This window comes from Armigeres subalbatus, chromosome 2, assembly GCF_024139115.2.
Source record: "Armigeres subalbatus isolate Guangzhou_Male chromosome 2, GZ_Asu_2, whole genome shotgun sequence".
Lineage (NCBI taxonomy): Eukaryota > Metazoa > Arthropoda > Insecta > Diptera > Culicidae > Armigeres > Armigeres subalbatus.
In genome coordinates this window covers 19639223-19664576 of record NC_085140.1, presented here as the reverse complement: position 1 = coordinate 19664576, position 25354 = coordinate 19639223, and the positions used below count along the sequence as shown (strand labels likewise).

The 25354-nt window shown below is 42.8% G+C and overlaps 1 protein-coding gene across 1 annotated transcript in view; it reads left to right on the top strand.

The window, feature by feature from the left end:
* Window positions 1–243: 243 nt before the first annotated feature.
* The window catches only part of LOC134214105 (uncharacterized), a 42015-nt gene continuing 16904 nt past the window's right edge, over window positions 244–25354 (top strand). The window contains exons 1-10 of the mRNA XM_062693542.1: window positions 244–262; window positions 660–858; window positions 937–1116; window positions 1171–1362; window positions 1438–1629; window positions 1850–2062; window positions 9221–9394; window positions 9453–9656; window positions 10406–10573; window positions 10634–10825. Of these exons, the coding sequence (XP_062549526.1) occupies window positions 671–858; window positions 937–1116; window positions 1171–1362; window positions 1438–1629; window positions 1850–2062; window positions 9221–9394; window positions 9453–9656; window positions 10406–10573; window positions 10634–10825 (1703 nt within the window). The 5' untranslated portion in view covers window positions 244–262; window positions 660–670. The remainder of the gene's footprint in view (window positions 263–659; window positions 859–936; window positions 1117–1170; window positions 1363–1437; window positions 1630–1849; window positions 2063–9220; window positions 9395–9452; window positions 9657–10405; window positions 10574–10633; window positions 10826–25354) is intronic.

Genomic DNA, 25354 nt, shown 5'->3' with positions numbered 1-25354 from the left:
AAACTTCGTACTCCAAGTTGAATTCTTTAAATTTTTGTTTTGGTTCTTTATTTTTTCTGCGTATGGAACATCGGGATGTAGAGAGTTGACTGTATATACAATCTTGATCCACTTACTGTTAATGGCACCGTTATCTAGCCATGATAACCGCCGATATTGCAGCAAATAGAAAATGTTTATCAATTTAAAGCAAACGTCATACGTAAGAACCGATAGATAGATAGCTTCGCTCGTGAGATCACATTTTGTTATCCAAGAATATGTGAGCATTTGAGGTAAAATTAATTTTTGAAAGGCGAATAATTAAATGATTGCCTGTTTCATTATTATATACAACGTTGTGAGCTATTTACCTTTAAACTTTTGAAACAGGCAAGTAAATTGAATCCATTGAAATACTAACTTCATACATACTTTGTTACTACAATACTAAACGCATAACAAATTATTATTCATTTGGTGTTGAAATACTTGAGCATGTTATGCCTGAAGTATTTTGCATATAAATTTTTGGTATTATTTGTTGGTACCCATTTTACCTCTTTTAGGTCGTCGCTGCTGCTCGGGTAAAAAGAAGCAATGATATTGTGTACTTTACTTTTTTCGATTCCAGGTGAGATACGTGTCGTGGTTGCACAATTAACATTGCCTTGTTTTAGGGTGCATCATAATGCAGTTCAATCGGGACAATGCTGCTACGAGAAGAAAGCAGGGTCAGAAACGAATTCACAATACCGTCAAAGGAGATGATCTGTCCCTGGGGCGAGATAATGATTCACCGCGTAGGATGCAAGTCCAAGAGATGAATGCGGAAAAAATCGCTGTCTCAACTCAATACTGCGACCCCAGTGAAACAATGTGAGTAATCGAACCCTTCAATATTTGAGATATGAAAAGTTTTGATTCTCTAAATTAACATTTAACAATCCAATTCAGTTCTAGGCTCAATAATGTATATACACCGGAAGCTCAAAATGATTTAAAAGATACTCCGTACATTAGTAAAAGGCAACGACAAGATTATATCGTCGTGCATCCTACAGAAATTATCGAGATCAAAAATGAGTCAAACTTGTCGACTACTGAAGTCCAATCAAATAAGGAACCTAGCAATGTGTAGGTTGTTAAAAAATATTGAAAGTTTAGAAAATATAACGCATTATTCAACAGTTCAACTAATGATTCTGAGCATGAAGTTCAACTTGATCGTGTTGAAATACAAACAAGAAGTGAAGAGGAAGCAAATATCTATGAAGCGAGGAAGGAGTCACAACATCTTTCTCCTCGTGATGACCCTGGATCATTGGATGAGTTTAACCTGGATGAACCAACTGATTCGATTGCAGAAATCTCTTCTCTTGAGTGAGTTACTCTCATTTCTTTTTATGTAACTTTGTTGAGTGGTATAGAAATACAAACGTTTTTTTTATATTTCAGAGCATCTAAAGATATAGACCTCAAAGTTCAGTTTAATCGACACAATCTGACAACATTGAATAAAATGATTTCATCGAAAAAACAATTGGAAATTTCTCAGATGCAGGAAACGCCCCGAAATGGAACTTTTTCTCACAAAGAAAAGGATTATAACGCTAAAAGAGATGCGTTTCCAAACCACAAAGCCACCACGTGAGTAAGAACTATGTCTATGAATTGTGCAAAATCTGTTTCACCATCTGTTTTCCAAAACCAAATGGGTACTGTAGTAACAGATATGCCCATTACACAAGACCGAGGTAAAAGGGAAAAATTATTATTTTTATAACATTCACAAAGTTCAGATAATAGAAAGCAAGTTATTTAAATTTTTGTTTGACAACATCACCCTGAACAGTGTTTACATCCATAGGTCCGAAGAGGTACTTGAGCGCCAAGTGCAGTTTGACTCGAATAACTCGTCAACACAAAGTAAAATTCATGGACGAATGGGGTTCGAAGAAGAAAAGTTTCCAGGATCTTTGCTGTCGGAGACGCCAGAATTAATAAGTTTTTTGGAAACTCAACAGCAAGAAATCAACAATCAGAAAGATAAAACATTGGCGACAAGTGTTCCAGGTACGGGGTAAGTAAAAAAAGACTCGGCTCGATTCAACAACGCTTTCCCAAAAGCCGAGTTTAGTTTACAATATTTTATCACAGCTGACACGCATGTTTCAACCTGAACTGTGACGTTTTAGTTTCTCATACGATTTTTAAATATATAAGAAGGATGTCAATTGGTAAAGGTAGGCAAAACCAAGCCATACATTTTCTGCTGCTGGGGGGCAGCAGGGACTGTCTCCTAGGGCTTGACGATCCCTCCCCAGGCTTACTGCGAGTTGTGGTGCCTGCCTAGGACGTGGTGGGGTTTGACAGTAGGCTCTGTTAAACTACTATAAAAAGCTGCATGTGTCCGCAAGCAGGCTCCGCCAAAGTGACCGTGTGCCGCTCAAAGCGCACAAGCCCAAGTCCTGATGTTATGTGGGACACTAAACAGACCTGACACGACGGCCCTCCGACGAGACAGGTGGTTTTCGAGCATCTGTTCTTCAAGTTAGGAGCGGCTGATCATCGTCCGAGTGCCAGCGAGGGACTCTAAGCAAAACTGTGCACTATGGTCGACCGGAAATTTAGGGAGTTCGGTGTCAGGCCATGCAAGCCAGCCTTTAAAAAAGCTCACGCAACGAACAATCAACGAGAGAGTACGGACCGGAACAATCGGCATAGATCACAGCGACGAAAAGGGACAAGCGATTGGAAACTCGGTTCGTTGAACTGCAAATCTCTCAACTTCATCGGGAGCACACGCATACTCGCCGATGTGCTCGTGGATTCGACATCGTAGCGCTGCAGGAGGCTTGTTGGAAGGGATCAATGGTGAGGATGTTTAGAGGTAATCATACCATCTACCAGAGCTGCGGCAACACGCACGAGCTGGGAAAAGCTTTCACAGTGATGGGTGATATGCAAAGGCGCGTGATCGTGTGGTGGCCGATCAATGAAAGAATGTGGAGGTTGGAGATCAAAAGCTAGTTCTTCAACTTTAGCATAACCAACGTCCCTAGTCCACATTCCGGAAGCACTGATGATGACAATGACGCATTCTACGCGCAGCTGGAACGTGAATACAACTGCTGCCCAAGCCACGACGTCAAAATCATCATAGGAGATTTGAACGCTCAGGTTGGCCAAGAGAAGGAGTTTAGACCGACTGTTGGAAAGTTCAGCGCCCACCGACTGATGAACGAAAACTTACTTACTTACTTATGGGTCCTGTACACCTCCGGTGGTGCAAAGGGCCGACTTGAAAGATCTCCATCCTGAGTGTTGCCCGGTTATCGCTTTAACCTGTTGCCAGGTTAGATTTCGGTCGACTTCTTTTATTTCTTTATTGAGGCTTCACCGCCATGAGCCTCTGGGTCTGCCTCAGCTGCGATGTCCCGCTGGGTTCCAGTCTAATGCTTGTTTACAGATTTCGTTTCCGCCCTAAGTGTGGCCGACCCAGCCCCACTTCCGATCCTGAATTTCTGTTGCTATCGGCCTCTGGTGACAACGACGATGGAGCTCGTTGTTTGAGATCCAGTTGTGAGGCCACCAGGCCCGAATTATATACCGCAGGCATCTGTTAATGAACACCTGCAGCCGTTGAGTGTTCTCCACTGATACACACCATGTTTCGCTAGCGTATAACAGCACAGATTTCACGTTAGAGTTGAAAATTCGTATTTTGGTGCGTTCACTTATCTGCCTGTTTTTCCAGATATTTCTTAAACTCGCAAAGGCAGCCCTTGCTTTCTTTATCCGTGCGCTTATGTCGATCTTGGTACCGCCGTCTGACGCCATTTGGCTACCAAGATATTGGAAGCTTTCAACATTCTCCACTGGTTGCCCGGCTACTGTGAAACTGGAAGGAGTCACCGTGTTTACATCCAACGATTTGGTTTTGTTGACGTTGATGACTAAACCTGCCGAAGAAGAGCGCTCGGCAAGGTCGTTGAGCTTACTCTGCATATCAGAGCGCCGTTGCGCGAGGAGTGCAACATCATCCGCCAATTCAAAGTCATTTAGGTGCTCCATGGTTATAGGCTGCCATAACAGCCCGCGGTTTGGTTCACGGTCAATCGCATCTACCAGAATCTCGTCGATTACGATGAGGAACAGTAACGGTGATAGAATACATCCTTGCCTCACACCAGCTACGACCCGGATAGGGTCGGACAAGACCCCATTGTGCAGCACTCTACACGAGAAGGCCTCGTACTGTGCCTCGATGAGGCCGATGATTTTCTCAGGAACTCCCTTGCGTCTCAGGGCGCCCCACATATTCTCGTGATTGAGACGGTCGAAAGCTTTTTCATATTCAATGAATACCAAGTAAAGGGACTCTTGGAATTCGTTGACCTGCTCCAAAATGATGCGGAGCGTGACAATATGGTCCACACAGGATCTTCCGGCACGGAATCCGGCTTGCTGCCGCCGGAGAGTCGCATCGATCTTCTCCTGAATCCGGGCTAGGATAATTTTGCACAGAACTTTGAGAACGGTACACAGCAACATAATGCCTCGCCAGTTATCGCATACAGTCAGGTCACCCTTTTTGGGTACCTTCACTAAGATACCTTGCATCCAGTCGACCGGTCGATGCAGTAGTTGAGCAGATGTCATGGGGTCAGCTTTGAGCATCTCGGCTGATATGCGGTCGACCCCTGGGGCTTTATTTGATTTCATGCTTTGGATGGCTGTTTGAATCTCTAGCAGTGATGGAGCTTCGGTATTGACGCGTGTTATACGTCGGATCCCAGGCAGATCATGCCGAGGAGGCCATCACCACCGAAGTGCTCGAACCAGCGTTTCAGCTGGTCAGTTGGGTCGGTCAATATCTGATCATTCGCGTCTTTCACAGGCATCGTTGCATTCATCTTCGCTCCGCTTAAGCGTCGTGAGATATCGTAGAGGAGGCGAATGTCTCCAGTTGCGGCGGCTCTCTCTCCTTCGTCGGCCAGAGAGTCTGCCCACGCTCGCTTGTCCCGTCGACATGAGCGTTTTACTTCCTTCTCAAGAGCCGCGTATCGTTGGCGGGCTAAGACTTTGGCTCCTCTGGTTTTCGATCGCTCTATCGCGGCTTTGGCTTCTCTTCGCTCCTCTATCTTTCTCCAGGTCTCATCGGTGATCCATTGTTTTCTCTGGGTGCGTAGCTCGCCCAGATTGTTCTTGCTGGTGGTGATGAAGGCATTCTTGATGGCGGTCCATTGGTCTTCCACGCTGCCACCTTCCGGAATATCTGCAGCACGCGTCTCCAGTTCTTCAACGAAGGACCGTTTCACCGTGGCATCTTCCAGTCGGCGTGTGTTGAATCGTCGTCCAACTCTTTCCTCCTGCCGACGAATCCGCGCAATGCGCAGGCGTATTTCGACGATGAGGAGGTGATGATCAGACGCGATATCGGCACTACGTTCATTCCGTACATCAATAAGGCTTCGCTTCCATTTTCGGCTGATGCAGATGTGGTCGATTTGATTTTTCTGTAAAGCCGTCACGGGAGACCCACGTGACCTTGTGAATCGGTCGATGAGGGAAGAGCGATCCCCCGATCACCATGTCGTTATTACCACAAAATTCTGCGAACACCTCTCCGTTTTCGCTCATTTCTCCGAGACCATGGCGTCCCATAATGCGCTCATGGTTCGAGTTGTCGGATCCGATCTTCGCATTGAAGTCGCCCAAACAGATCTTGATATCACCCTTCGGAATTCTATCTACGACGGCATTGAGTTGACTGTAGAAGTTCTCTTTGTCGTGCAGATCGGCAGCATCGGTTAGCGCATAACATTGGATTATAGTGAACGAAAACGGCCTACTACTAATTGATTTCGCCGTCTCCAAGCATATGATCATTCGCAGCACTTACTTCCAACACAGCCTTCCGTATCGGTACACCTGGAGATCACCACAGCAGACAGAATCACAAATCGACCACATTCTGATTAATGGACGGCACTTTCCTGTCATTATCGACGTCAGCACATACTTACTTGATACTTGATGAGCTACAGCTCTTCGATGAACCTACGCCGAATGGAGTATCATTCTCCACTGCACTCGATCCTGGGCCAATCGCTTCCAGTCGCCCTGAACATTGAGCGCCCTCAGGTCCTCTTCAACTGCAAAAAGCCATCGTGTACGCTACTGATGGCCATCCCTCTGGCAGCAGCGAAATTTACTAGCCGTAAGCCGTAGGCTCTCGGAAAAAGTCCTCTCTAACGACCTGAGAATTTTCACGTCATGCTTTGGGCACTCTGCATAGGCTTTATCAAGACACTAGCTTTATGTACCCGGCCTTGCTCGGAATTGCCAGTTTGGTTTTCAGTTTTTTTCACAATCAGAAAAAGATAAAACCAATTGGTCAACAGGGTAATTGTGTTAACTTATTGATACTTCAAGATTTGATGAAAGATTGATGAAAATAAGGCTTTTGGAAACATTGACTGATCTTGAAGAAGGGATCGTTGTTTTGAATAGCATTATTCCGGGCAAACGTCAATTGCTAAAGAAGGAAAAACATCCACCGATGCTTTATTCATTCATTATTTATATTTTTAAAGAAGGGATCACACCCATCATTGCCTTATTCCGGGCATATGCCTACTTTTAAAGAAGCAATCACATCCACCATCCAGAAGGAAAAACATTAATCATTGCTTCTCAATGGGCAAACCATGATTGCGATGAAGGGTAACAATTATCATTGCTTACCCAGCTATGCATGCTTTCTATGAAAGATTTCTCTGATGCTGTTCATAATTCATGTCGAATGACCTTAGGCCTTAAATAGTGTTATGTTAATGGACTGCTTCATTCAGGGATATGTCATTTTCAGGGAAATGTCATATTCTGGGATATGTGTATCGGTAAGAATCTCTTTTGGAAAACATCATTTTCGTCATTTTTGGGGAATTGTTATGTACTTGTTATTGTCAAGGATTTGCTATTTTTGAGGAATTCGGGAAATTTGTTTTCGGAGCATTGTACAATGTCAAAAAACCTCGAATGAACTAAATAAGAGGGATTTTAATTTAAGTCGTTTTCTAAACAAAGTCCAAAGTCCCTCCCAGCCTCTCTATAATAGTTTCCTTTGGGTAGAGAATACGTGTTTACAAATTTGGTTTGAATTGACCCATGCGATAAAAAGGTATACATAAAAAGGTGTACTAAGGCTGTGAACCATTCCACCGATTCGTTTAACTTTTAGTTAAAATTTGACAGTTCGATGGTTATTTCGCCGTGGTTAAAAATAACCCTGCTCCAGAGCATGGTTAGATTTGACGATTCTATAGTTAAACTTTGTTCGCGAGAAAATTGGCGCCAAACTCATTTCGTTCCGAATAACTATCAATCTGTCAAAACTCAAATGGGTCGGCTTCGGAGTAAAATTTTAACCATGATGGGAAAATAACCATCGAAGTGTCAAATTTTAACTAAAAGTTAAACGAATCGGTGGAATGGTTCACAGCCTAAACTGTTCGTTTAATAAATATCCTCTCTCTGATATAGTCTTCCTTAAACAGAGAATACGGGTACCAAATTTGATGGACATCGGTAAATGGGTTCAAAAGTTATGCTGAATTGATCGATAACTAAACAATACCCCTCTCTCACACCCACCCCCTTTTCAAATGACCTACCCACATTCACTAAAATTGTTTCCTTAGGACAGACAATATTTGATACGGTTCAAATCAATCATTGGGTTCAAGACTTACATTGAGTTGATCGATTGCTGAATAATACTGCTTCCCCCATACCCTCCCTTTTTCAAAGAGCATCCCTAACCTAACTATCGTCGTCTCCTTAATATCAAGAATGTGTGTTCCAAGCTTGGTTGAAAACGGCCAAGGGGTTCAAAAGCTACACTGAATTGATCAATAACTATGCAATACCCCTACCCCACCACCCTCCCCCTTTTCCAAAGAGTATGCTCAACTACTCTATAGTCGTCACCTAAAGATAAAGAATGTGTGTTCCAAATTTGGTTGAGATCGGCCAAGGGGTTCAGGAGGTATACTGAGTTGATCAATAACTAAGCAATACCCTCCCCCTTTTGCCAAAATACATATCTAATCCCCCTATCATCCCAATTTGGTTGAAATCGGCCAAGGGGTTCAAAAGGTACACTGCGTTGATCAATAACTAAGCAATACCCTTCCCCCATACCCTCCCCCTTTTCAAAAGAGCATCCCTAAGCCTCCTATCGTCATCTCCTAAAGATTAAGAATGTGCGTTCCAAATTTGGTTGAAATCGGCCAAGGGGTTTAGAAGGTACACTGAGTTGATCGATAACTAAGCAATACCCCTACCCCCATACCCTCCCCTTTTTCAAAGAGCATCCTCAACCCCCCTATCGTCGTCTCCTTAAGATAAAGAATGTGTGTTCCAAATTTGGTTGAAATCGGTCAATGGGTTCAGAAGTTATGCTGGAACATACATACAAACATACATACAAACATACAAACATTGAGTTTTATATATATGGATGGATGGATGGATTCATGGATTCATAAAACGTGTCCTTCACGTCGTCGGATTTATCGTTTTTCGGTGAGTAAACGTTGATTAGGCTGTAATTGAAGAATTTGCCCCGTATCCTCAACACACAGATTCGTTCGGTAATGAGTTTCAACCGCATCACTCGCTTCATCTGCTTGCCCATCACTACGAAACCAACTCCATGCTCTGCTTTTCCACCGCCGCTGTGATAGATGTTATATTTGAATGCAGTGTTGGTCGTGGGGTCCATGGCTTGGAATTCACGTTCTCCGGATCTAGGTCATCGGACTTCTTGAATAGCGGCCACGTTCACTCCACGTCGGTTGCCAAAAATAACGTTCTCTTTTTCTTCTATCTCCATTTTTCGTGGTATATGAGAGGCTTCAGTAAGCTACCTTACGCGTACTGTAGGGTCATGGGTTCGAGTCCCATAGAAGGGAAAGTGGTTACCTCCAATACATTTTCCAAATCAATATCTTCCACATAACGTACATATTCACATATGAGTTTCATAACTTTCTTATGTGATTTTTTCAGTACATTTCACGATGCACGTGAAAGGCATCATCGCCGCTAGGTGGATTAATCTGGGTTTTTAAATCTTTATTTGAAAGGCTTCCAGCCCTAGGCTGGCTCACCTCAGATCGAGTGAATAATTTAATTCATATAATACTATTCCCCATTCCATTCACTACAGTGAGTTTCAATTTAACCGCCATAATTCATCAACAAGAGCAAAACAGGGAATTAAAACGAACGACGTTCAGTTCAACGCACAAAATCGGGTACAATCGACTGAATCGCCGAATTCACACCAAACTCAAGAGAATAGGCTGGTAGTTGTTCAAATTAACTACACAGAACTTATTGGGTACGTTTTCTTTGTTTTCTTTTAAATCGATTTAGGAATAAAGATTTTTCAATTTCAGAAACACACAAGCGAATGACAGTTTAGTTAATTTCAACCAACACAACGCTTCAACTGAAAGAAAAATGCGGCTCCAGAAGGAAAACAACGATTCTGGAACAACAAAAATATGTGGTTCAACGATTATGATTCCAAGCAATGTGCAAAATAAAGACGCGAACCATTGGTCTAACGGAGATTTGTATTCAACTTCCAGTAGTACTATGTAAGTAAGTTCATTGAGAACAGTATTCCGATTCACCACCTACATTATTAAGCTGTTTTCTAACTAAATAAAAAAATGAATTAAATTATGCGTCTTGAGTGTATACGATCGAGATCAGGAGTAGGGTTACTGAAAATATTTCCGTCGCGGTAAAATTCTCGTCATTGGCTCTAAAACCAATGCAAGCAACGTCCATTTGGTATAACATATGTCCTCATTATTAGAAAGTTCCTCGTGATCCTACGTTTCGATATAGTAGATCTTTATTCAACAACCGCGTTTGTACCTGTCGGTAGATTTCCAAGCTCTCAGCAACATCAGTCCGACAGGTACAAACGCGGTTGTTGAATAAAGATCAAGGAAATGGTAGTTTCAAGTTTATATGTAAGCATTAAGTGTAACAAGCGAGTAGAGGTAAGCACAGTAGTAGAATAAGATAATATACCTAGATAGTACCTAAGCCTAGTATAAATAGTGTAAGTTGCGAACATTTTCTTCAAGCCGAGTCAAGTACGAGACACTGAAGACGACTTTACTGTTGAGATCGAAATACGTATCTGTCAAGGTACAATTAAGTGGTAGAATTAAATGGGATTGTACAAACTCGTCTTATGACAAGTTCTTTTTATCGTTTTCGAGTCTATGACGGAAATTAGAAATCGAACGAAAATACCTACCTGATGCAAAAGATCATATTTTTTAGCATTTATATTCAAAGAAGAATATTAACATCTATTATCACATTTTAGAAGAACTGATGAAATTGAAAGAGAATTCCGGCCCACTCCTGATGCTTTCCTACAGATGAACAAACAGAAGCAAATCAGCATTGATAATAATGAGTTTGTAATGGTGCAGAGGTCGGAATATGATTACCATGATGATCTGGAGCAAGTTTCCCTTACACGCAAAATTACGTAAGATGGTTCATTTTATTTTTCTCACACCAATACTCGATAGAAGGTTTCCAACTACAGAGTATCACATGAGTTTGACAACCGCGAAAACTCGCTAACCGTACAAAAACGGCATCCACGCGCTGAGCGTCGGACGGCGGTGAGCACAGAGCCTCAAATAATGAAAACTAAACAACGGCCGGATGCCATGAATGTTATAACGAATCCTTCAGAAGCTCATGTCCAACTGGCAGCAGAACTTTCAGCTGAAAAGTAAGTAGGGTAAATTACTACTTGGGTACATGGACTGATTCCTGAAATACTATACAGAAAACTGATAATTTATATTATCAAGAAGCCGTAGGCTTATAATTGATAATTTTAAAAAAGTCTCCCAGTTATCTTACACAATAAAAACTATTCTATGTATGTATGTATGTACATATGTTCGCTAACTCCTTCTGAACCACTTGACCGCTTCCAACCAAATTTGGAAGTCTCATTCTATATCCTCAGGGAAAGATAACAAAGGGGGTGGGAGGGTCATTGTAAAAGGGGGAGGGATATATCCCAGGACCGATTTAAAGCAAATTTGGAACGCATATTCTCTGTCCTAATGAGACTGTTAGTGATCTAAGAAATTAGCCTAAAATAGTTAATCCTAGGTTGCTAAACTTATATTTTTAAAACGGTCACCCTAATAATTAACTATTATACATTCTATCAAAAAGACACTCACAAACACAATGTATCAAATAAACTCTGACCACATATCATACGTACATCGGTCAGTACGAACCGCAAAATCAGTAGCGAACCGATAGCCAATAATGACGGTACAGTCAGTGTACGCGCGTGAAGTCTCTTATTGAAGAACAAAACTGTTTTGCTTTACGTAAATTTAAACGGGGCTTAACAAAAGTGGAGTTGAATGGTTGATCAGTGTCTTCTTCTTCTTCTTCTTCTTCTTCTTCTTCTTCTTCTTCTTCTTATTGGCATTACATCCCCACACTGGTACAGAGCCGCCTCGCAGCTTAGTGTTCATTAATCACTTCCACAGTTATTAACTGCGAGGTTTCTAAGCCAAGTCACCATTTTTGCATTCGTATATCATGAGGCTAACACGATGATACTTTTGGCACCGGGAATCGAACCCAGCCACCCTCAGCATGGCCTTGCTTTGTAGCCGCGCGTCTTACCGCACGGCTAAGGAGGGCCGTGTTGATCAGTGTGTTGTGCTTAATTGGAAGAAAGGGACTGTGCTAGTGTACGGATTTCGCTTTAAAGGAGGACAAACATTGATCTAGAGAAGGGAAAGAACCTCTCCTCGATTCTTTGAGAACTATACAACGTAGGCAGACCAGAAGGGAAACTCAACCCACGAACAACCCTCCTTTGGTGCCGTGACCAGGATACGGCGGTTGAGTTTGGAAAGCTGAATCGAAAAATAACTTCATCTTAAGGATTATAATTGCGTTTCCATAACAGAAGTTGGTTCGGCCGAAACGATGGCGAAGCATGCAGTCAAAGCAACCATCACTTTCAGAGTCACGGATTTTTCTGTCGGGTTGGATTTCGTTATACTGCCGCGGGTAACTTCTGAACTACCATCAGTAACTGTTCCTGTTTCTCATTGGAAAATTCCTAGTCATATTCAACTGGCGGATCCTCAGTTCAACACGAGCGGTTGCATTGATTTGTTACTTGGGGCCGAGCATTTCTTTAGTTTTCTATACGAACGGGAAATGAAACGGATTAATTTAGGTCCGCAACTACCCATTCTGGTGGACTCGATGTTTGGATGGGTAGTTTCTGGAAGAGATGCTAGTTTACAGCAAAGAAAACCTGTACGATGTTGATGTTGCACAGTGACCGCTGGGGCAGCAGGGACTTTGTCCAAGGGCTTGACGACCCCTCCCCATGGCCACTGCGAGTTAGACCGGGACCATCGTCCCTAACCCCTAATCCCAAGGCGTCAAGCGACCCGAGGGGATGCATGGCCAGGCGGGTGAAATAATAAGCTAGGCCTTTAACGGAGCCTGTGGGGTACCTGGGCACCCTCCACAGTAATTGTCCCTTCCCGCGTCATGCTGGGCTCTGGCGTGGTGGACCTCTTTTCCCGAGCAACTCGTGGGACCAAAATGGAAAACCAAGTCAATTCTTCAATTAGTGGTAGTAGTGTAGGCGACAACCCCTTCGCAAGAGGTGGGTTGTTCAGGTCTCCGCCTAGGAGGCCAGAGGCAATAGTCGGCAGCTCAGTGCGCAGCGCCAGCGGAAGCCGGAAGGGGCTATTGACGGCCCATGGCTTGTGAAGGCGATGAACCGCAAACGCGATGGGCTTTCGGCCTTCGAGGTGGCGACGGAACAGCTGGACGCCATCATCGACTTTGCGTCATCGAAGCATAATATCAGCAAGGACCTCAAGAGGAGCTTGCAGAAACTTCGAAAGTCGATGCTGGACGCCAAGCTGGAGAAGGCGGTCGGGACGGCCAAGTGTAAACCCGTGAAATCGGCGGAGTCGAGGTCTACCCAGACTGAGGCCCAAGGATTCGCGGACTCGGGCAAGGTCGGATCGACCGAAGGCGTGCCAATGAAGACGGTGGTGCCAAAGTCTACCCAGACTGAGGCCCAAGTATTTGCGGGTACGTCGGGGGTGACTGCTCCAACGGAGCAGACACAAAACGGGGGAGACAGTCTCCAGGGGATGAGCTCCCTGGGGCCGCTCCAAAACGCGGAGGGTTACTTCCCCGAACAAGGGTAGTGGGGCTGGGAAGCTGAACTCCGGTCAGGTACCTCCAAAACCGGGGGAGGAAGGACCTGGAAAGGTCCGTTCACTCAGGAAAGACGGTGGTAAGGGGTTACGGCAGGCTGAAAGTTCTCAGCCGCACCAGACCAGGGAAATAGAGGGGGATGACGCCTCCTGGACCCTGGTCAAGAACAAGAGGAAACCGAAGACGTCAAGGGCCGAAAAGAAGGCCCAGGCGAATGAGGGTAGCAAGAAGTCTAGGGTAGGCGCCAATCGCTCCAGGGGCGATGCCCTAGTCATCACGGCGGACGAGGCTAAGTACTCGGATGTTTTGAAGGCGATGAGGAGTGACGTCAAGCTCGGTGAACTCGGCGCCGACGTACGTCGAATAAGACGTACCCGGATGGGCGAGATGATACTCGAGCTGAAGCGGGGCGTCTCGCAAAGGGCGCCACTTACAAGAAGTTGGCGGAGGAGGTCCCAGGCGAGACGGTCAAGGTGAGGGCACTCACGACGGAGGTGAATCTAAGGGTTAAAGACCTGGACGAGATCACTGAAGTCGAAGAGCTCGTCACGGCACTGCGGCGACAGTGTGAAGTGGAGACGCCCACCGCAGCCGTTCGGCTACGGAAAGGTCCGGCAGGGACGCAGGTAGCATTGGTTCGGCTATCTGCAGCGGACGCCTCCAAGGTAGTCAAGTTAGGGAGCGTCAAGGTGGGATGGTCGGTATGCCCTGTGCGCATATACGAGCAACCCGAAGTTTGCTTCAAGTGCCTGGAACCGGGGCACAAGCAATGGGACTGCAAAGGCCCTGACAGAAGCAATCTCTGCCGACGCTGCGGATTGGAGGGACATAAGGCACAATGCTGCACGAACCCTCCCAATTGTTTGATTTGTTCCAGCAAAGCTGTGAACAGCAAGCACCCCATTGGGGGTTCGATGTGCCCGGCGTTTAAACGTGCTGCAAAATCACAGTGCAGGTAACGCAGCTGGCTTGCTCGGCCTCGCCCGAGTGTTTGGTGTGCGCAGGTTTAGAGGAAACGGCTGAACACGTGTTGTTCGTGTGCTCACGTTTTTGCGCAATGCGTGACCACATGCTTGCCACATGTGGTCTGGACACTACCCCGGACAACCTAGTTCGGAGGATGTGTAAAGACGAAGTTGGCTGGAACGCCGTTTTATCGGCTATCGCCCAAATCGTCTCGGAGCTACACAGAAGGTGGCGCGTGGACTCAAGGATGGCTAGTTCAGGCGCAAATAAGAGGTGGTCCAAGGGATCGGAGTCGGCTTCATGGGTCATACCGGTGGTCATGCTCTGTGGTCGAACTCGATCCTTTTATCGAACAAGTGGCCGCGCGAAGAACAACATGGTATCGTCGCTTTCGCGGCGTCGGTCAACCGGGCGGGTTCCGAGCCCGAGGACGGAAAGGGGTCCTCGTCAAGGCTGGGGCAGGCGTAGGCCTCGCGTCGGCAAGTCCCTCTGTGTGCTGGCGAATAGGCCCTATCGCAGAAAGGTCAATTTGGGGTGCACGCGGCATCATCATTCTTGATACCAGTCGTGCAGAGGGAAGCAGGCGCGAAGTCGACCCTTCCCACCTTCCGAGGACATAGGGCGTGGTAAGGCCACCTGGAAAGCCGGCAATGCGCTGGCACGATACCATGGTGTTCTTCTAAAAAAGCGAGTTACGATGTTCAGTGCTGCAAGGACACGCAGCTAACCTCGAGGGTGCGTTGTGCACTGGCCCCCCTTTGAAGCATTACTTTCTGGTTGTACCGAAGGGACTATGGGCTTGGCGGCAATGGAAACGGTTTAGCTGGTCGGGGATGGACTCCTGCCTCCCTCATTGGAGGTGGCCCCTAACCCAGCACTTCCTGGTCAACCCAGGATGTCTGTTGTCTGATTCCCCCTCCATTGTTTAGGAAGAAAAAAAAACAGTGACCGCTACGGGCAAGCTGGAAGAACTCCTTGAACATTTCTGGAAAATAGAGAGCTGTAGTGATCAACCGACTTGGTCAAAGGAGGAGTTTGATTGCGAGGAGGACTTTAAGCGGTCGGTACATAGTTCAGCTACCGAAGCATCGGCGTTGCATACCATTCCTTGGCAAAATCTTCTCATCAAACCGACACAGAAATCAAATCTACCTCGAACAAGAATCATAAAAAAAAAATTCAGGAAGTATCTGTCCGGTCACGAAATATTAGCCTCGACAGTGGCAACCTTCCCACTGAAGGACTGCCTGAAATAAACCACAAGTTGGCTCAGCAGGGGATGTAGAATCTCAGCCCTTCCACTGAAGAGCCTTCTAATCCAAAAGGATAGCGACTGAAGGAGAACATTATTTTAACTCTTAGAGACTTGAAAAGGCTGTTTGCTTCGGCTAAGTACAAAAAATAAGAAAACGATCTTTTCAAATAACCGCGAATTTCTATTGGTGGTATAAAAAAGACTGAATGCTCTGCGAGCGAATGCACTTTTCTTCTATACCTTATTTTGAATCTTCTCTGCTTCCCAATTGGTGCAATTGTTGGGCCACTCAGCCAATGTCTTGTATCCCGCTTCTTTGTCAGCCAAAGCGTCATCATCATCAACGCATTCGAGAAGGGCTTCTTCTTTTTTACGCTTGTTGCTCGCACAGTAAAATTGTATTGCCGTCTCTTTTTTTCCCACTGAAATTTTACTCAGATTCCGTCAAAAGCGGGACTACTCATAGCTATGAGTTGTCCCGCTTTTGGTGGAAATTGAGTAAAATTTCCGTGAGAAGAAAAGAGACAGCAATACAATTTTACTCAGTCACTGAGTAGGTGAAAGTTAGCGTGCGCTGCTGGCGTCTATTTCCTAACGGGACTTTTCGCTTGATACAGGCCAATAAGCCGGGCAAGCGAGCTTAGAATTGCAGTTCAGGTGCGAAGTACGTGTTCTTTTCTGAGACAACATTAGTCCTGTCCAATGAGAGCTTGAAGTAGCTCGAAGTTTCTCCCTGTCCTGCTCATGCCCATTTGTTGACAAAAAGGAACGAGCAGGACGGGAACAACTTCGAGTTACTTCGAGCTGCTCATTGGACAGCACTATTGTTAGTAGTAGAAGGAAGGAAACACCCGGACATGGGATTTCGGGTGATGAGATTTAGAATTGGTAACATGGGACGATCAAACAAAGTTTTTCTACATATTTTTTTTTATCAATGCCAAAAAATCCAACATTTTATGAAAATCGATTGATAGTTTATTAATGTTTGAGCTGTTATCGGTGGTTTTTTTTATCCCAATAAGATTATGTGAAAGATTTGAACATCTTATGAATCTTTAAAGGCATGGGCAAGTGAAGTCCTTCGTCCACTTCGCGGTTAAGTCAGAACAATTTATCCACTGTTAGTTTTGACGCTATTTATGAAAATCACGCATAAAATTTTATCTCTAGAATTATTGGATTTGGCACCCAAGTACAATTTCAGGGTTGTTACGACTAAGCGGATTTTGCGGTTTTCGCGGATTCGGCGCGGATTTACATAACGATTTTAGAACTTTGCGCGGATTTAGTTTTAGGAGTATTTGAACAAATGAAATTCTATATCTAAGGACGTTTATTTGAAAATTAGTTTTATGTCTATCTAGATGGGCTTTATTCTCGTTAGCAAATGTTTTCGAGAACAAAATTAACGTTTGTAGTTATTTACTAACATCAATTTTCGGATATTAACAAACCCTGTTTGAATTCCATGGTTACACTCTTGAGCATTGATTGAACAAATGTTATGAGGAGAGGGGCGCCACTTGTTGTCATTTTTAAACCATTCTGAAGCATGGCGCATTCAAAACATGTCTGTTGAAGGACATGAAAACCCGTCTTTTAAGTGTTTCCGCAGAAATTGTTTTTGATGTTGATTTTGAAAAAAAAAGTTTGTTTAAAATTTTTGAAAATGTTTTCCCGGAAGAGTTTTTGCAGAGATTCCCGAGAAATTCCCGCAAGAATTCACGTTGCGATTTCCTTCGAAGTTTATTAAGCTATGATCACAAGAATTTCTGTGAAAAATCCTGAAAATTTAACAACAGATTTTCAGGAAGTTTTTCAGCAGGAAGTCACCAACCAATTTCTGTTAGATTTTCCCAAGCGATTTCCGTAGGAATTAATTAGGGGTGTCCACATACAGTTTCCGAAAATTTCCTGCATGTTGTTTTTGAGGAATTCATTAAAAATTATGAAAAAATGAAATTCCGCATAAATTTCCGGGGAACCTTTTGCAAGAATGGAGAAATTTCCACAGATGTTCTCGGAAAAACACCCGCAGACAATTTTGGAGCGACTTCTTCAGAAATTCCAAGAAGGACCATCTAGATGAGTTGTTATATCAACTGCTATTTCCTTAATCCTATTTTCAATTTTGTACAAACATGTGTAACGTTGAAGTTAAAACATATAGAGTAGAGTGGGGCAAGAGTGCGCGTGGGGTAAGAGTACGTTTTCGATTTTTTGAAGTAATAAAAAAAGATAAACTAGCAGCACTGCATCAGTTTGACAGGTATTCTGGCCAACTATTATGATGTGTAATTGTAAACGACTTGAATAAACAACAAGGGAGATATGGAGTTAGATAACTTTTTGGTCATTTTGCTAAAAATAATTGGGTTTCCGCAACTAGTATTTCATTACCATATATACGTTCAATCAGATGAACATTATACCATTTCGATAACCTATTGTATAGAGTACTTCATGGTACAGAACACCAATCCGGTTGGTTTTCAAAGAAGTCAAAACCATTACTTGAATATTTTTTGGGAATGTGGGGTAAAAGTACGCAAGCACCGGTGGGGCAAGAGTACGCATATGAATTTTCAAGTTATGATGTCAAACCCGTATCTCCGGCCGAAATAAGACTTCTTCCAAAGCGTAAAGATCCACAACTAAGAAAAAAGGGACAGAATTCGAAATTATCACAAGTTTTTAGGATAAATTGAAGTAATTCGGTGTTAGAAAGGACTTAGCGAACAAAGAACCGAAGCGAAATAATGAAATTGTATTAGGACTTGTTGTAGATCAGTTGTACATAGTACGAAAACACAATTTCATCTAAACGATAATTTCATTTCATCAAAAGAAACATTCATAAATTACGCAACGTTTAGCTGGGAGGGGTTGCGAGATGTGTGACATTCCTTATATTTTTTAGAGGATCCATACAAATAGTGTAAGATAGGGGGGAGGGGTGATGAAATAGCCAAATTTTACGTTACGTGATTGGTAGACTTTCTTTAAGGAAAATGCCTTTGTATACGCCACGCGAAACCTGATATATATATTTTTACCTCTGTATTTTTATGTATATATAAAAAACAATGGTTTTTTGTATGAAAGTGTACATTTTTAGGACCCCCTCCCCCTTTAAAAGTCACGTAATCTTTAAACATTCCCTAATATATGCTCATTAAACATCAATTAAATGTTATTAACTCTTATTCGTGTTAATATATACTTAAAGCACAAGATTTCATAAATGCGTACTCTTACCCCACCCGATGCGCACTTTTACCCCACCGGTGGGGTAAGAGTGCGTTTTTCACTTGTCTTGCAATAAGGGTTCTACTAAAACGAATCTCAATAATTTCAATATTTTTTCCACTTGGTAACATAAAGCAAGAGTATATGAATCATCGACACTGATTTGATATGCAGAAGCTTGCTTCATAAGGGCCACATGATCGATTGAAAACTAAGTGCGTACTCTTGCCCCACTCTACTCTAGGGGTAATGAGGGCTTTGGCAGGTTTTGTTCTATTATTGGCAGGGGGGTTTTTTATGACTAATTATGCTCAAATTTGGCCAATAATAGAACAAAACCTGCCAAAGCCGTCTTTTCCCCTACTTAAAATCAGATATAATTTTAAAACGAACTCGAAAAAAGACGTTCACTAAATTGTGGTAAACAACATTGATATTTAGCGTGTATTTGCTTAGAATTTAGTTTTGGGTCGCGCAGATTTGGCGTGGAAATGGCGTGGATTTGAATTTAGTCAGCGCGGAAAATATTTCAGGATCTCCGTAACAACCCTGCAATTTCTATCCCGAAGGTTATTAAAAGCTTTGATATTGATCTCTGTTATTGGCTCTCTGAAGAACCGTTTGTTTTTTGGACATACATGCTGCACCATGTGGCTTTTCTTCAGCCTGTCTCGGCTCATAACCGATGCCGGTCGGTCTCGGCTCGACTCTGCTGTTGCTGCCGGTACACGCTAAAAATCAACTACTCAGTGCCTGGCTAATATTGACTCATTGTTGCCGTCTCCATAGAGTAGACAAACATTGAGCGTAACCTGTTTTGGGCGTTTGAGGTTATTTTACTCAGTATATTGACGTAGGACTTACGTCTTTCTTTACTATACTGGGTGTCATTTAGATTTTTAGAAATCGAGAGCGTTACGCTGGAAGGGAAGATTTTGAACGTTACTAGCGCTTTTATCTTTCGATGGATTTTTAAGATTTATATATCAATCGACTCGGAAACCATCCACCATTTTGCATATTTCATTGAAATTAAAGATTATCAACGATAAGCTATTGAAAATTTCAATTCTTGTCAAAGCCAGTAAAAATTTCATATGTAACCAATCCCGTGCATTCCTAACACGGACATCAGAATGCGGTATGTCACGGGCCTTCGGGTCTACCGCAAGATTTTTTTTGTGTATAAAAGAAGCAGTTCCTATCGTGTGCGAGTCATTACAATTTGTGACAGCAGCGCGCACTGACGTGCTTTTTTCTCGCTCATTTTTCGTTTCGTTCGTTCGTTCGCTGTGTTTACCTACATAGCGACAGCATGCAGTCACCAGCGGTAGAACTGCCGGTGGGTCTGCGAATATGCATGAAAGAAGTGGGCGCATTTTTTGGTCATTCTGTGCTTGATGATGGTCGGATGCAGTGGGTGTCGTTTGCGATGGATGCAATCGCCCATCGCATCGCTCGGAGCTCACGGCTAGAGGCCGATGATGGCTGAGGCAGCGGTGGTGGATGAAGAGGAATAAAATTAGAGAGATTTGGTCTGCTCATCCAGGTGATTGGTTTCATAATCCACATGATACCGGAATGGGTACGAGTCATGTCATATGACTGACCATATGTTAAGTTGTGTTTGGTACTAAACGACACGTACATTAAAACATGATGCTACTATAACAATTCAGATTCCCCAGCAAAAAGCAAAAATCAACTACACTGATGAAAATAAAAATTTGATTAAAATAATTACTTCCATTTATTTGCAATTAAAGATGCACAATCAGCAATAGTTCATTTTCATTTATTTAGTTAACATCTAAACAGATAACACTGAATCAACAATTTGACGCCACAATGCACGGTTCGAGGCCGCATCTCTCCATCCTCGGATACGCCCCACGCTCGCCAAGTCGTTCTGCACCTGGTCTGCCCATCTCGCTCGTTGCGCTCCACGCCGTCTCGTACCTGCCGGATCGGAAGCGAACACCATCTTTGCAGGGTTGCTGTCCGGCATTCTTGCAACATGTCCTGCCCATCGTACCCTTCCGGCTTTAGCTACCTTCTGGATACTGGGTTCGCCGTAGAGTTGGGCGAGCTCATGGTTCATTCTTCGCCGCCACACACCGTCTTCTTGCACACCGCCAAAGTTGGTCCTAAGCACCCGTCTCTCGAATACTCCGAGTGCTTGCAAGTCCTCCTCGAACATTGTCCATGTTTCATGTCCGTAGAGGACAACCGGTCTTATTATCGTCTTGTACATGACACATTTGGTGCGGTGGCGAATCTTTTTCGACCGCAGTTTCTTCTGGAGCCCATAGTAGGCCCGACTTCCACAGATGATGCGCCTTCGTATTTCATGACTAACGTTGTTGTCAGCCGTTAGCAAGGATCCGAGGTAGACGAATTCCTCGACCACCACGAAGGTATCCCCGTCTATCGTAACACTGCTTCCCAGGCGGGCCCTGTCGCGCTCGGTTCCGCCCACAAGCATGTACTTTGTCTTTGACGCATTCACCACCAGTCCAACTTTTGTTGCTTCACGTTTCAGGCGGGTGTACAGTTCTGCCACCTTTGCAAATGTTCGGCCGACAATGTCCATGTCATCCGCGAAGCAAATAAATTGACTGGATCTGTTGAAAATCGTACCCCGGCTGTTACACCCGGCTCTCCTTCTAGCGCAATGTTGAACAACAGGCACGAAAGTCCATCACCTTATCTTAGTCCCCGGCGCGATTCGAACGAACTGGAGTGTTCGCCCGAAATCTTCACACAGTTTTGCACACCATCCACCGTTGCTTTGATCAGTCTGGTAAGCTTCCCAGGGAAGCTGTTCTCGTCCATAATCAGCAATAGTGTTAATATCCATTTTAGATTAATAAATTTCACTGTATTACATGTAAATGTTTTAAAAAAGTCCGCAAAAAAAAATTTCCAGAAAAATATTTAAATAAACTTTATCTTTATCTTTGTTTTTCATTTTCAGAGAAATTGTATGATTAAACTTGACGTAGACTCGGAGTTTAGAATAAAAACATTAAATAATTTTTCGTTGATGTATTAGCAGTACCTCCTCTATTTTAGTAGAGTTACTGCTCCTTGACTTGTTTCTTATTCTTTTAATTTGTCAGCAGTAAGCACGCATGTTAGCAAAAAGAAGCAACGAAATTGGTGCTGTTTTTCTTTGTTTTGAAAACGGGACAGTTCCCCTAAACTAGCACATTTTGCCCAAGTCTGAAAATTTTATAATAGAATTTTTAAACTTCAGATACTATCATCAATAAGAAATTTATAAATGCTCTACATTTGCTTGAATAAATGAGGGCTAATAGTTCAAAACAAAGCAATTCTAATTATGAATTTAATTATTAGTTTTATTACCAGAAGTTTTAAATAAACAAATTGCTAATAATTCTACACCGCATGGAAGTTATCGTTTCCAATATCAATACCTTTAATCAAACTCCATAGATCCAAAAGTTAGAAGTTAAATGTAAATATGTTACGTTTATACAAGTCCTACGTCTACTCGCGGTTATGTTGAAAACATTACCCATTGCTCGTTTTTTGTAATAATAAGATGACTTGATTTTGAGTAAAATCGTGTTGTTCGAATTTAAATTTCGAAGATCTGAAAAATCACAATTTGAAGCATTTTTCATTTTGTTTACGTGGGAACAGTTCATCAGACGCGAGCGATTTATATTTTGCAAATGAGCGTTTTAGACAAAATATATAAAAACTGTTCGCAGTTGAACAGTTCAGCTGACATGCATGTTATTAGTTCCTGACAAAAAGTGATTTTCGTGCGAAAGAATATTTTACGGTGATTTATTTAGCATTTCAGTCTCATCTTGGATGAGAAACAACGGTGTGCTTCTATTTGAAAAAGATCCAATAAGGATCAAAAGTCAGCAGAAGATAACATAATTGTATGGTTTCATCCAAAGCGAGACTGAAATGCCTAATAAATCGCCGTAAACAATTATTCCGTACAGGATGTTACGAGAGGTTATGAATTAAATCGTTTCAACTACTGAGTCAAATGTAAGCAAATTCATTCCACAATCCCATGAGCATCATTTACTCATTATGCCGTTCATAACGCTTTACTCAAAATTGAGTAAAAGAGTGTTCACTCAATTTTTGGGTTGTCCCGTTTTTAACCAAAATGAGTCGAATTCGACTTAATTTTGAGTATCTGAGGCTTAGCGTGTATCTGCTCAGCATTGCTGCTTTGTCGGGTCTGTAGGGTGGACTGCTGCTGTACTGGCTAGGTTTCGGCTGATGATGGTGGCTTCGATGGTGTCGAGCCGAAAAAGCGGTCGGTGCAGACTTCATTCCCTGCTAAAAGGTGTGAGTGCTGTTCAATCGATGATGCGGTTGCTTCGCTTGTCCCGGTCAGAATGAAAGGAAAAATCGCGTTGCGCTATTTTATGGCTTCTCGGCAGACCCAGCGGCTGCTCATTCGCTGGTGTCTGCACCAATCAGAACGTGGTAATGGAATGATGCAAGAATTATGCGGTACCCATATTTATAGGTTCCCTTGATCTCAATGTTTTTCATTAAAAACAGTTTCATGCCTATTGAAACAAGTTTTTCGGGTCTTATCAAGCATAGACATGAAAGGCATACTTGAAATCTGTCGATTGAGGGGCTTACCGCAGAAATTCGTCCACTGAGACGAACGCTATTAACGTTTAAAATCTTTCAACACAGTGTAACGCGGTCGATTTGAATATTTTGAAATGACACCCGGTATAGTAAAGAGAGACGTAAGTCCTACGTCAAAAACTTGCCACGGGCGCTACTGCATCCACAAATAAACTAGTTTGAGCTTGATGACCGTACATTTCGTAGTTGCTACTCTGAAACTCCCCCTTTTTACTAATCGACAACTAGCAGTACCTAGGCCAGACCAGAGCCCTCATTGCGCATCTCCTTTCGACAGCTCTTTCGTATGACAGTTTGCATGGTTTTTTCGTTTCGAGTCGAGGTGCGCAATGCCACCCCAGGACACAAGAGACTCTCCGGCAATCCCAGGGTCGGCTAACTACTGGGTAACCAAGCAAAAACTAACAACACGGGAACTTTCAATTTTCTTGTATAATTTTTTGGTTCCTAATTGTGGCGTGTGCGTGTTGTTCTGTGTAATCAAATTGTGTGTTAATTTGTTAAGTGTAACCAAATATATTATATTAACAATATGGTTCACTTCGAGTTTTCCCATACAACGAAATGGCGAACAATTTGCCGGTGATAACAACATCATCTAGCGAGCAAAGAGGAATCTAAACATGTTTTTTCTAGCTTGTGCTGGAAAACCCACCTGCCATCTTCCGGTGAGTAGTCATACAGTTGTTCGATGACATTTTACAGTGTGGGGATGTCCATACATTTTTCAATAAATCGATTACCGGAATATCGACTTTGTTAAATGCAAACACTACTGTAAATATTTCGATGAAGCAGTGCAAAGCAGACAAACTACACCTTTGCTTCAATCATTCAAACTGTGAAAGCCGTTCCGCAAACATTAAAATGATTGTTCCACTGTAAACATTTCTATTATTTTCTTCAGCAAATAATTTGATTATTTCTTTCTGAATATTATCGATATTATTCCAATGCATCATTCTTCTTCCTCTTCGGTGTCCTAAATTCCTACTGGAACTTGACACCTGCGTTTCAACTTATTATGAATTGAAAACTTTTTGCTGCCCACCATTGATTGAATGAATATGTATCTTAAGTGGAAAGCCATGAAGATGACACTTATCCGATTGCGTTTTGTTATGTTGCGCTTATCATAATAGGTATGATTATTTTGTTACATTTAGACATGGAAAGTGAATTGAACAAGTCGCTTGGATTAAACGCGTCCAAACACCTTCGCTCAACTCACTTGAACGGACAGTAAGTTGAACATGTTCAACTCTTGGCAAGTAAATTGCATTCAACTAAGTTGTTCAATTCACTTGCCCTTTCAAAACGTAGTATTACGGTGAGATATTTCAGCTAAACTTAATTACGCCTATTTTATTGTGCTTTCTCGATTTCGTATCCAATATCAGATATTTTTTGGGATTTGATAGATTATTTTTCGCAAGAAAAACTAGTTGAACGTACCCGACCTTGCTCGGGATTATACTACAGTCGCTCTCCACATCTCGATATTGAAGGGACCATCGAGATAGGGAGAGATCGAGGAATGGAAGGAAAATTTAAATGGGTACTAGATCCAAAACAGCTTGTTGCTATGAAAAACAACAACAAAACAAATATCATTACTTATTGTTGATCTGTATTGTTATCGTCCAAATATGGTCTAGTAGCCTAAAAATTTGAACATATCGACATAAGGAGAGTGAATCCAGAACAAAATACGATTACAAAACATCGGGATAGAAAGATTTCGAGATAGGGAAGTTATCGAGATGTAGAAAGCTAAAATGTATGTAAATTGAAGGGACCGAGGAAACCATCGACATAGGGAGAGATATCGAGATATAGAACATCGAGATTTACAGAGTCGACTATATTTTGCATTCTTACTGTCAATTGTTG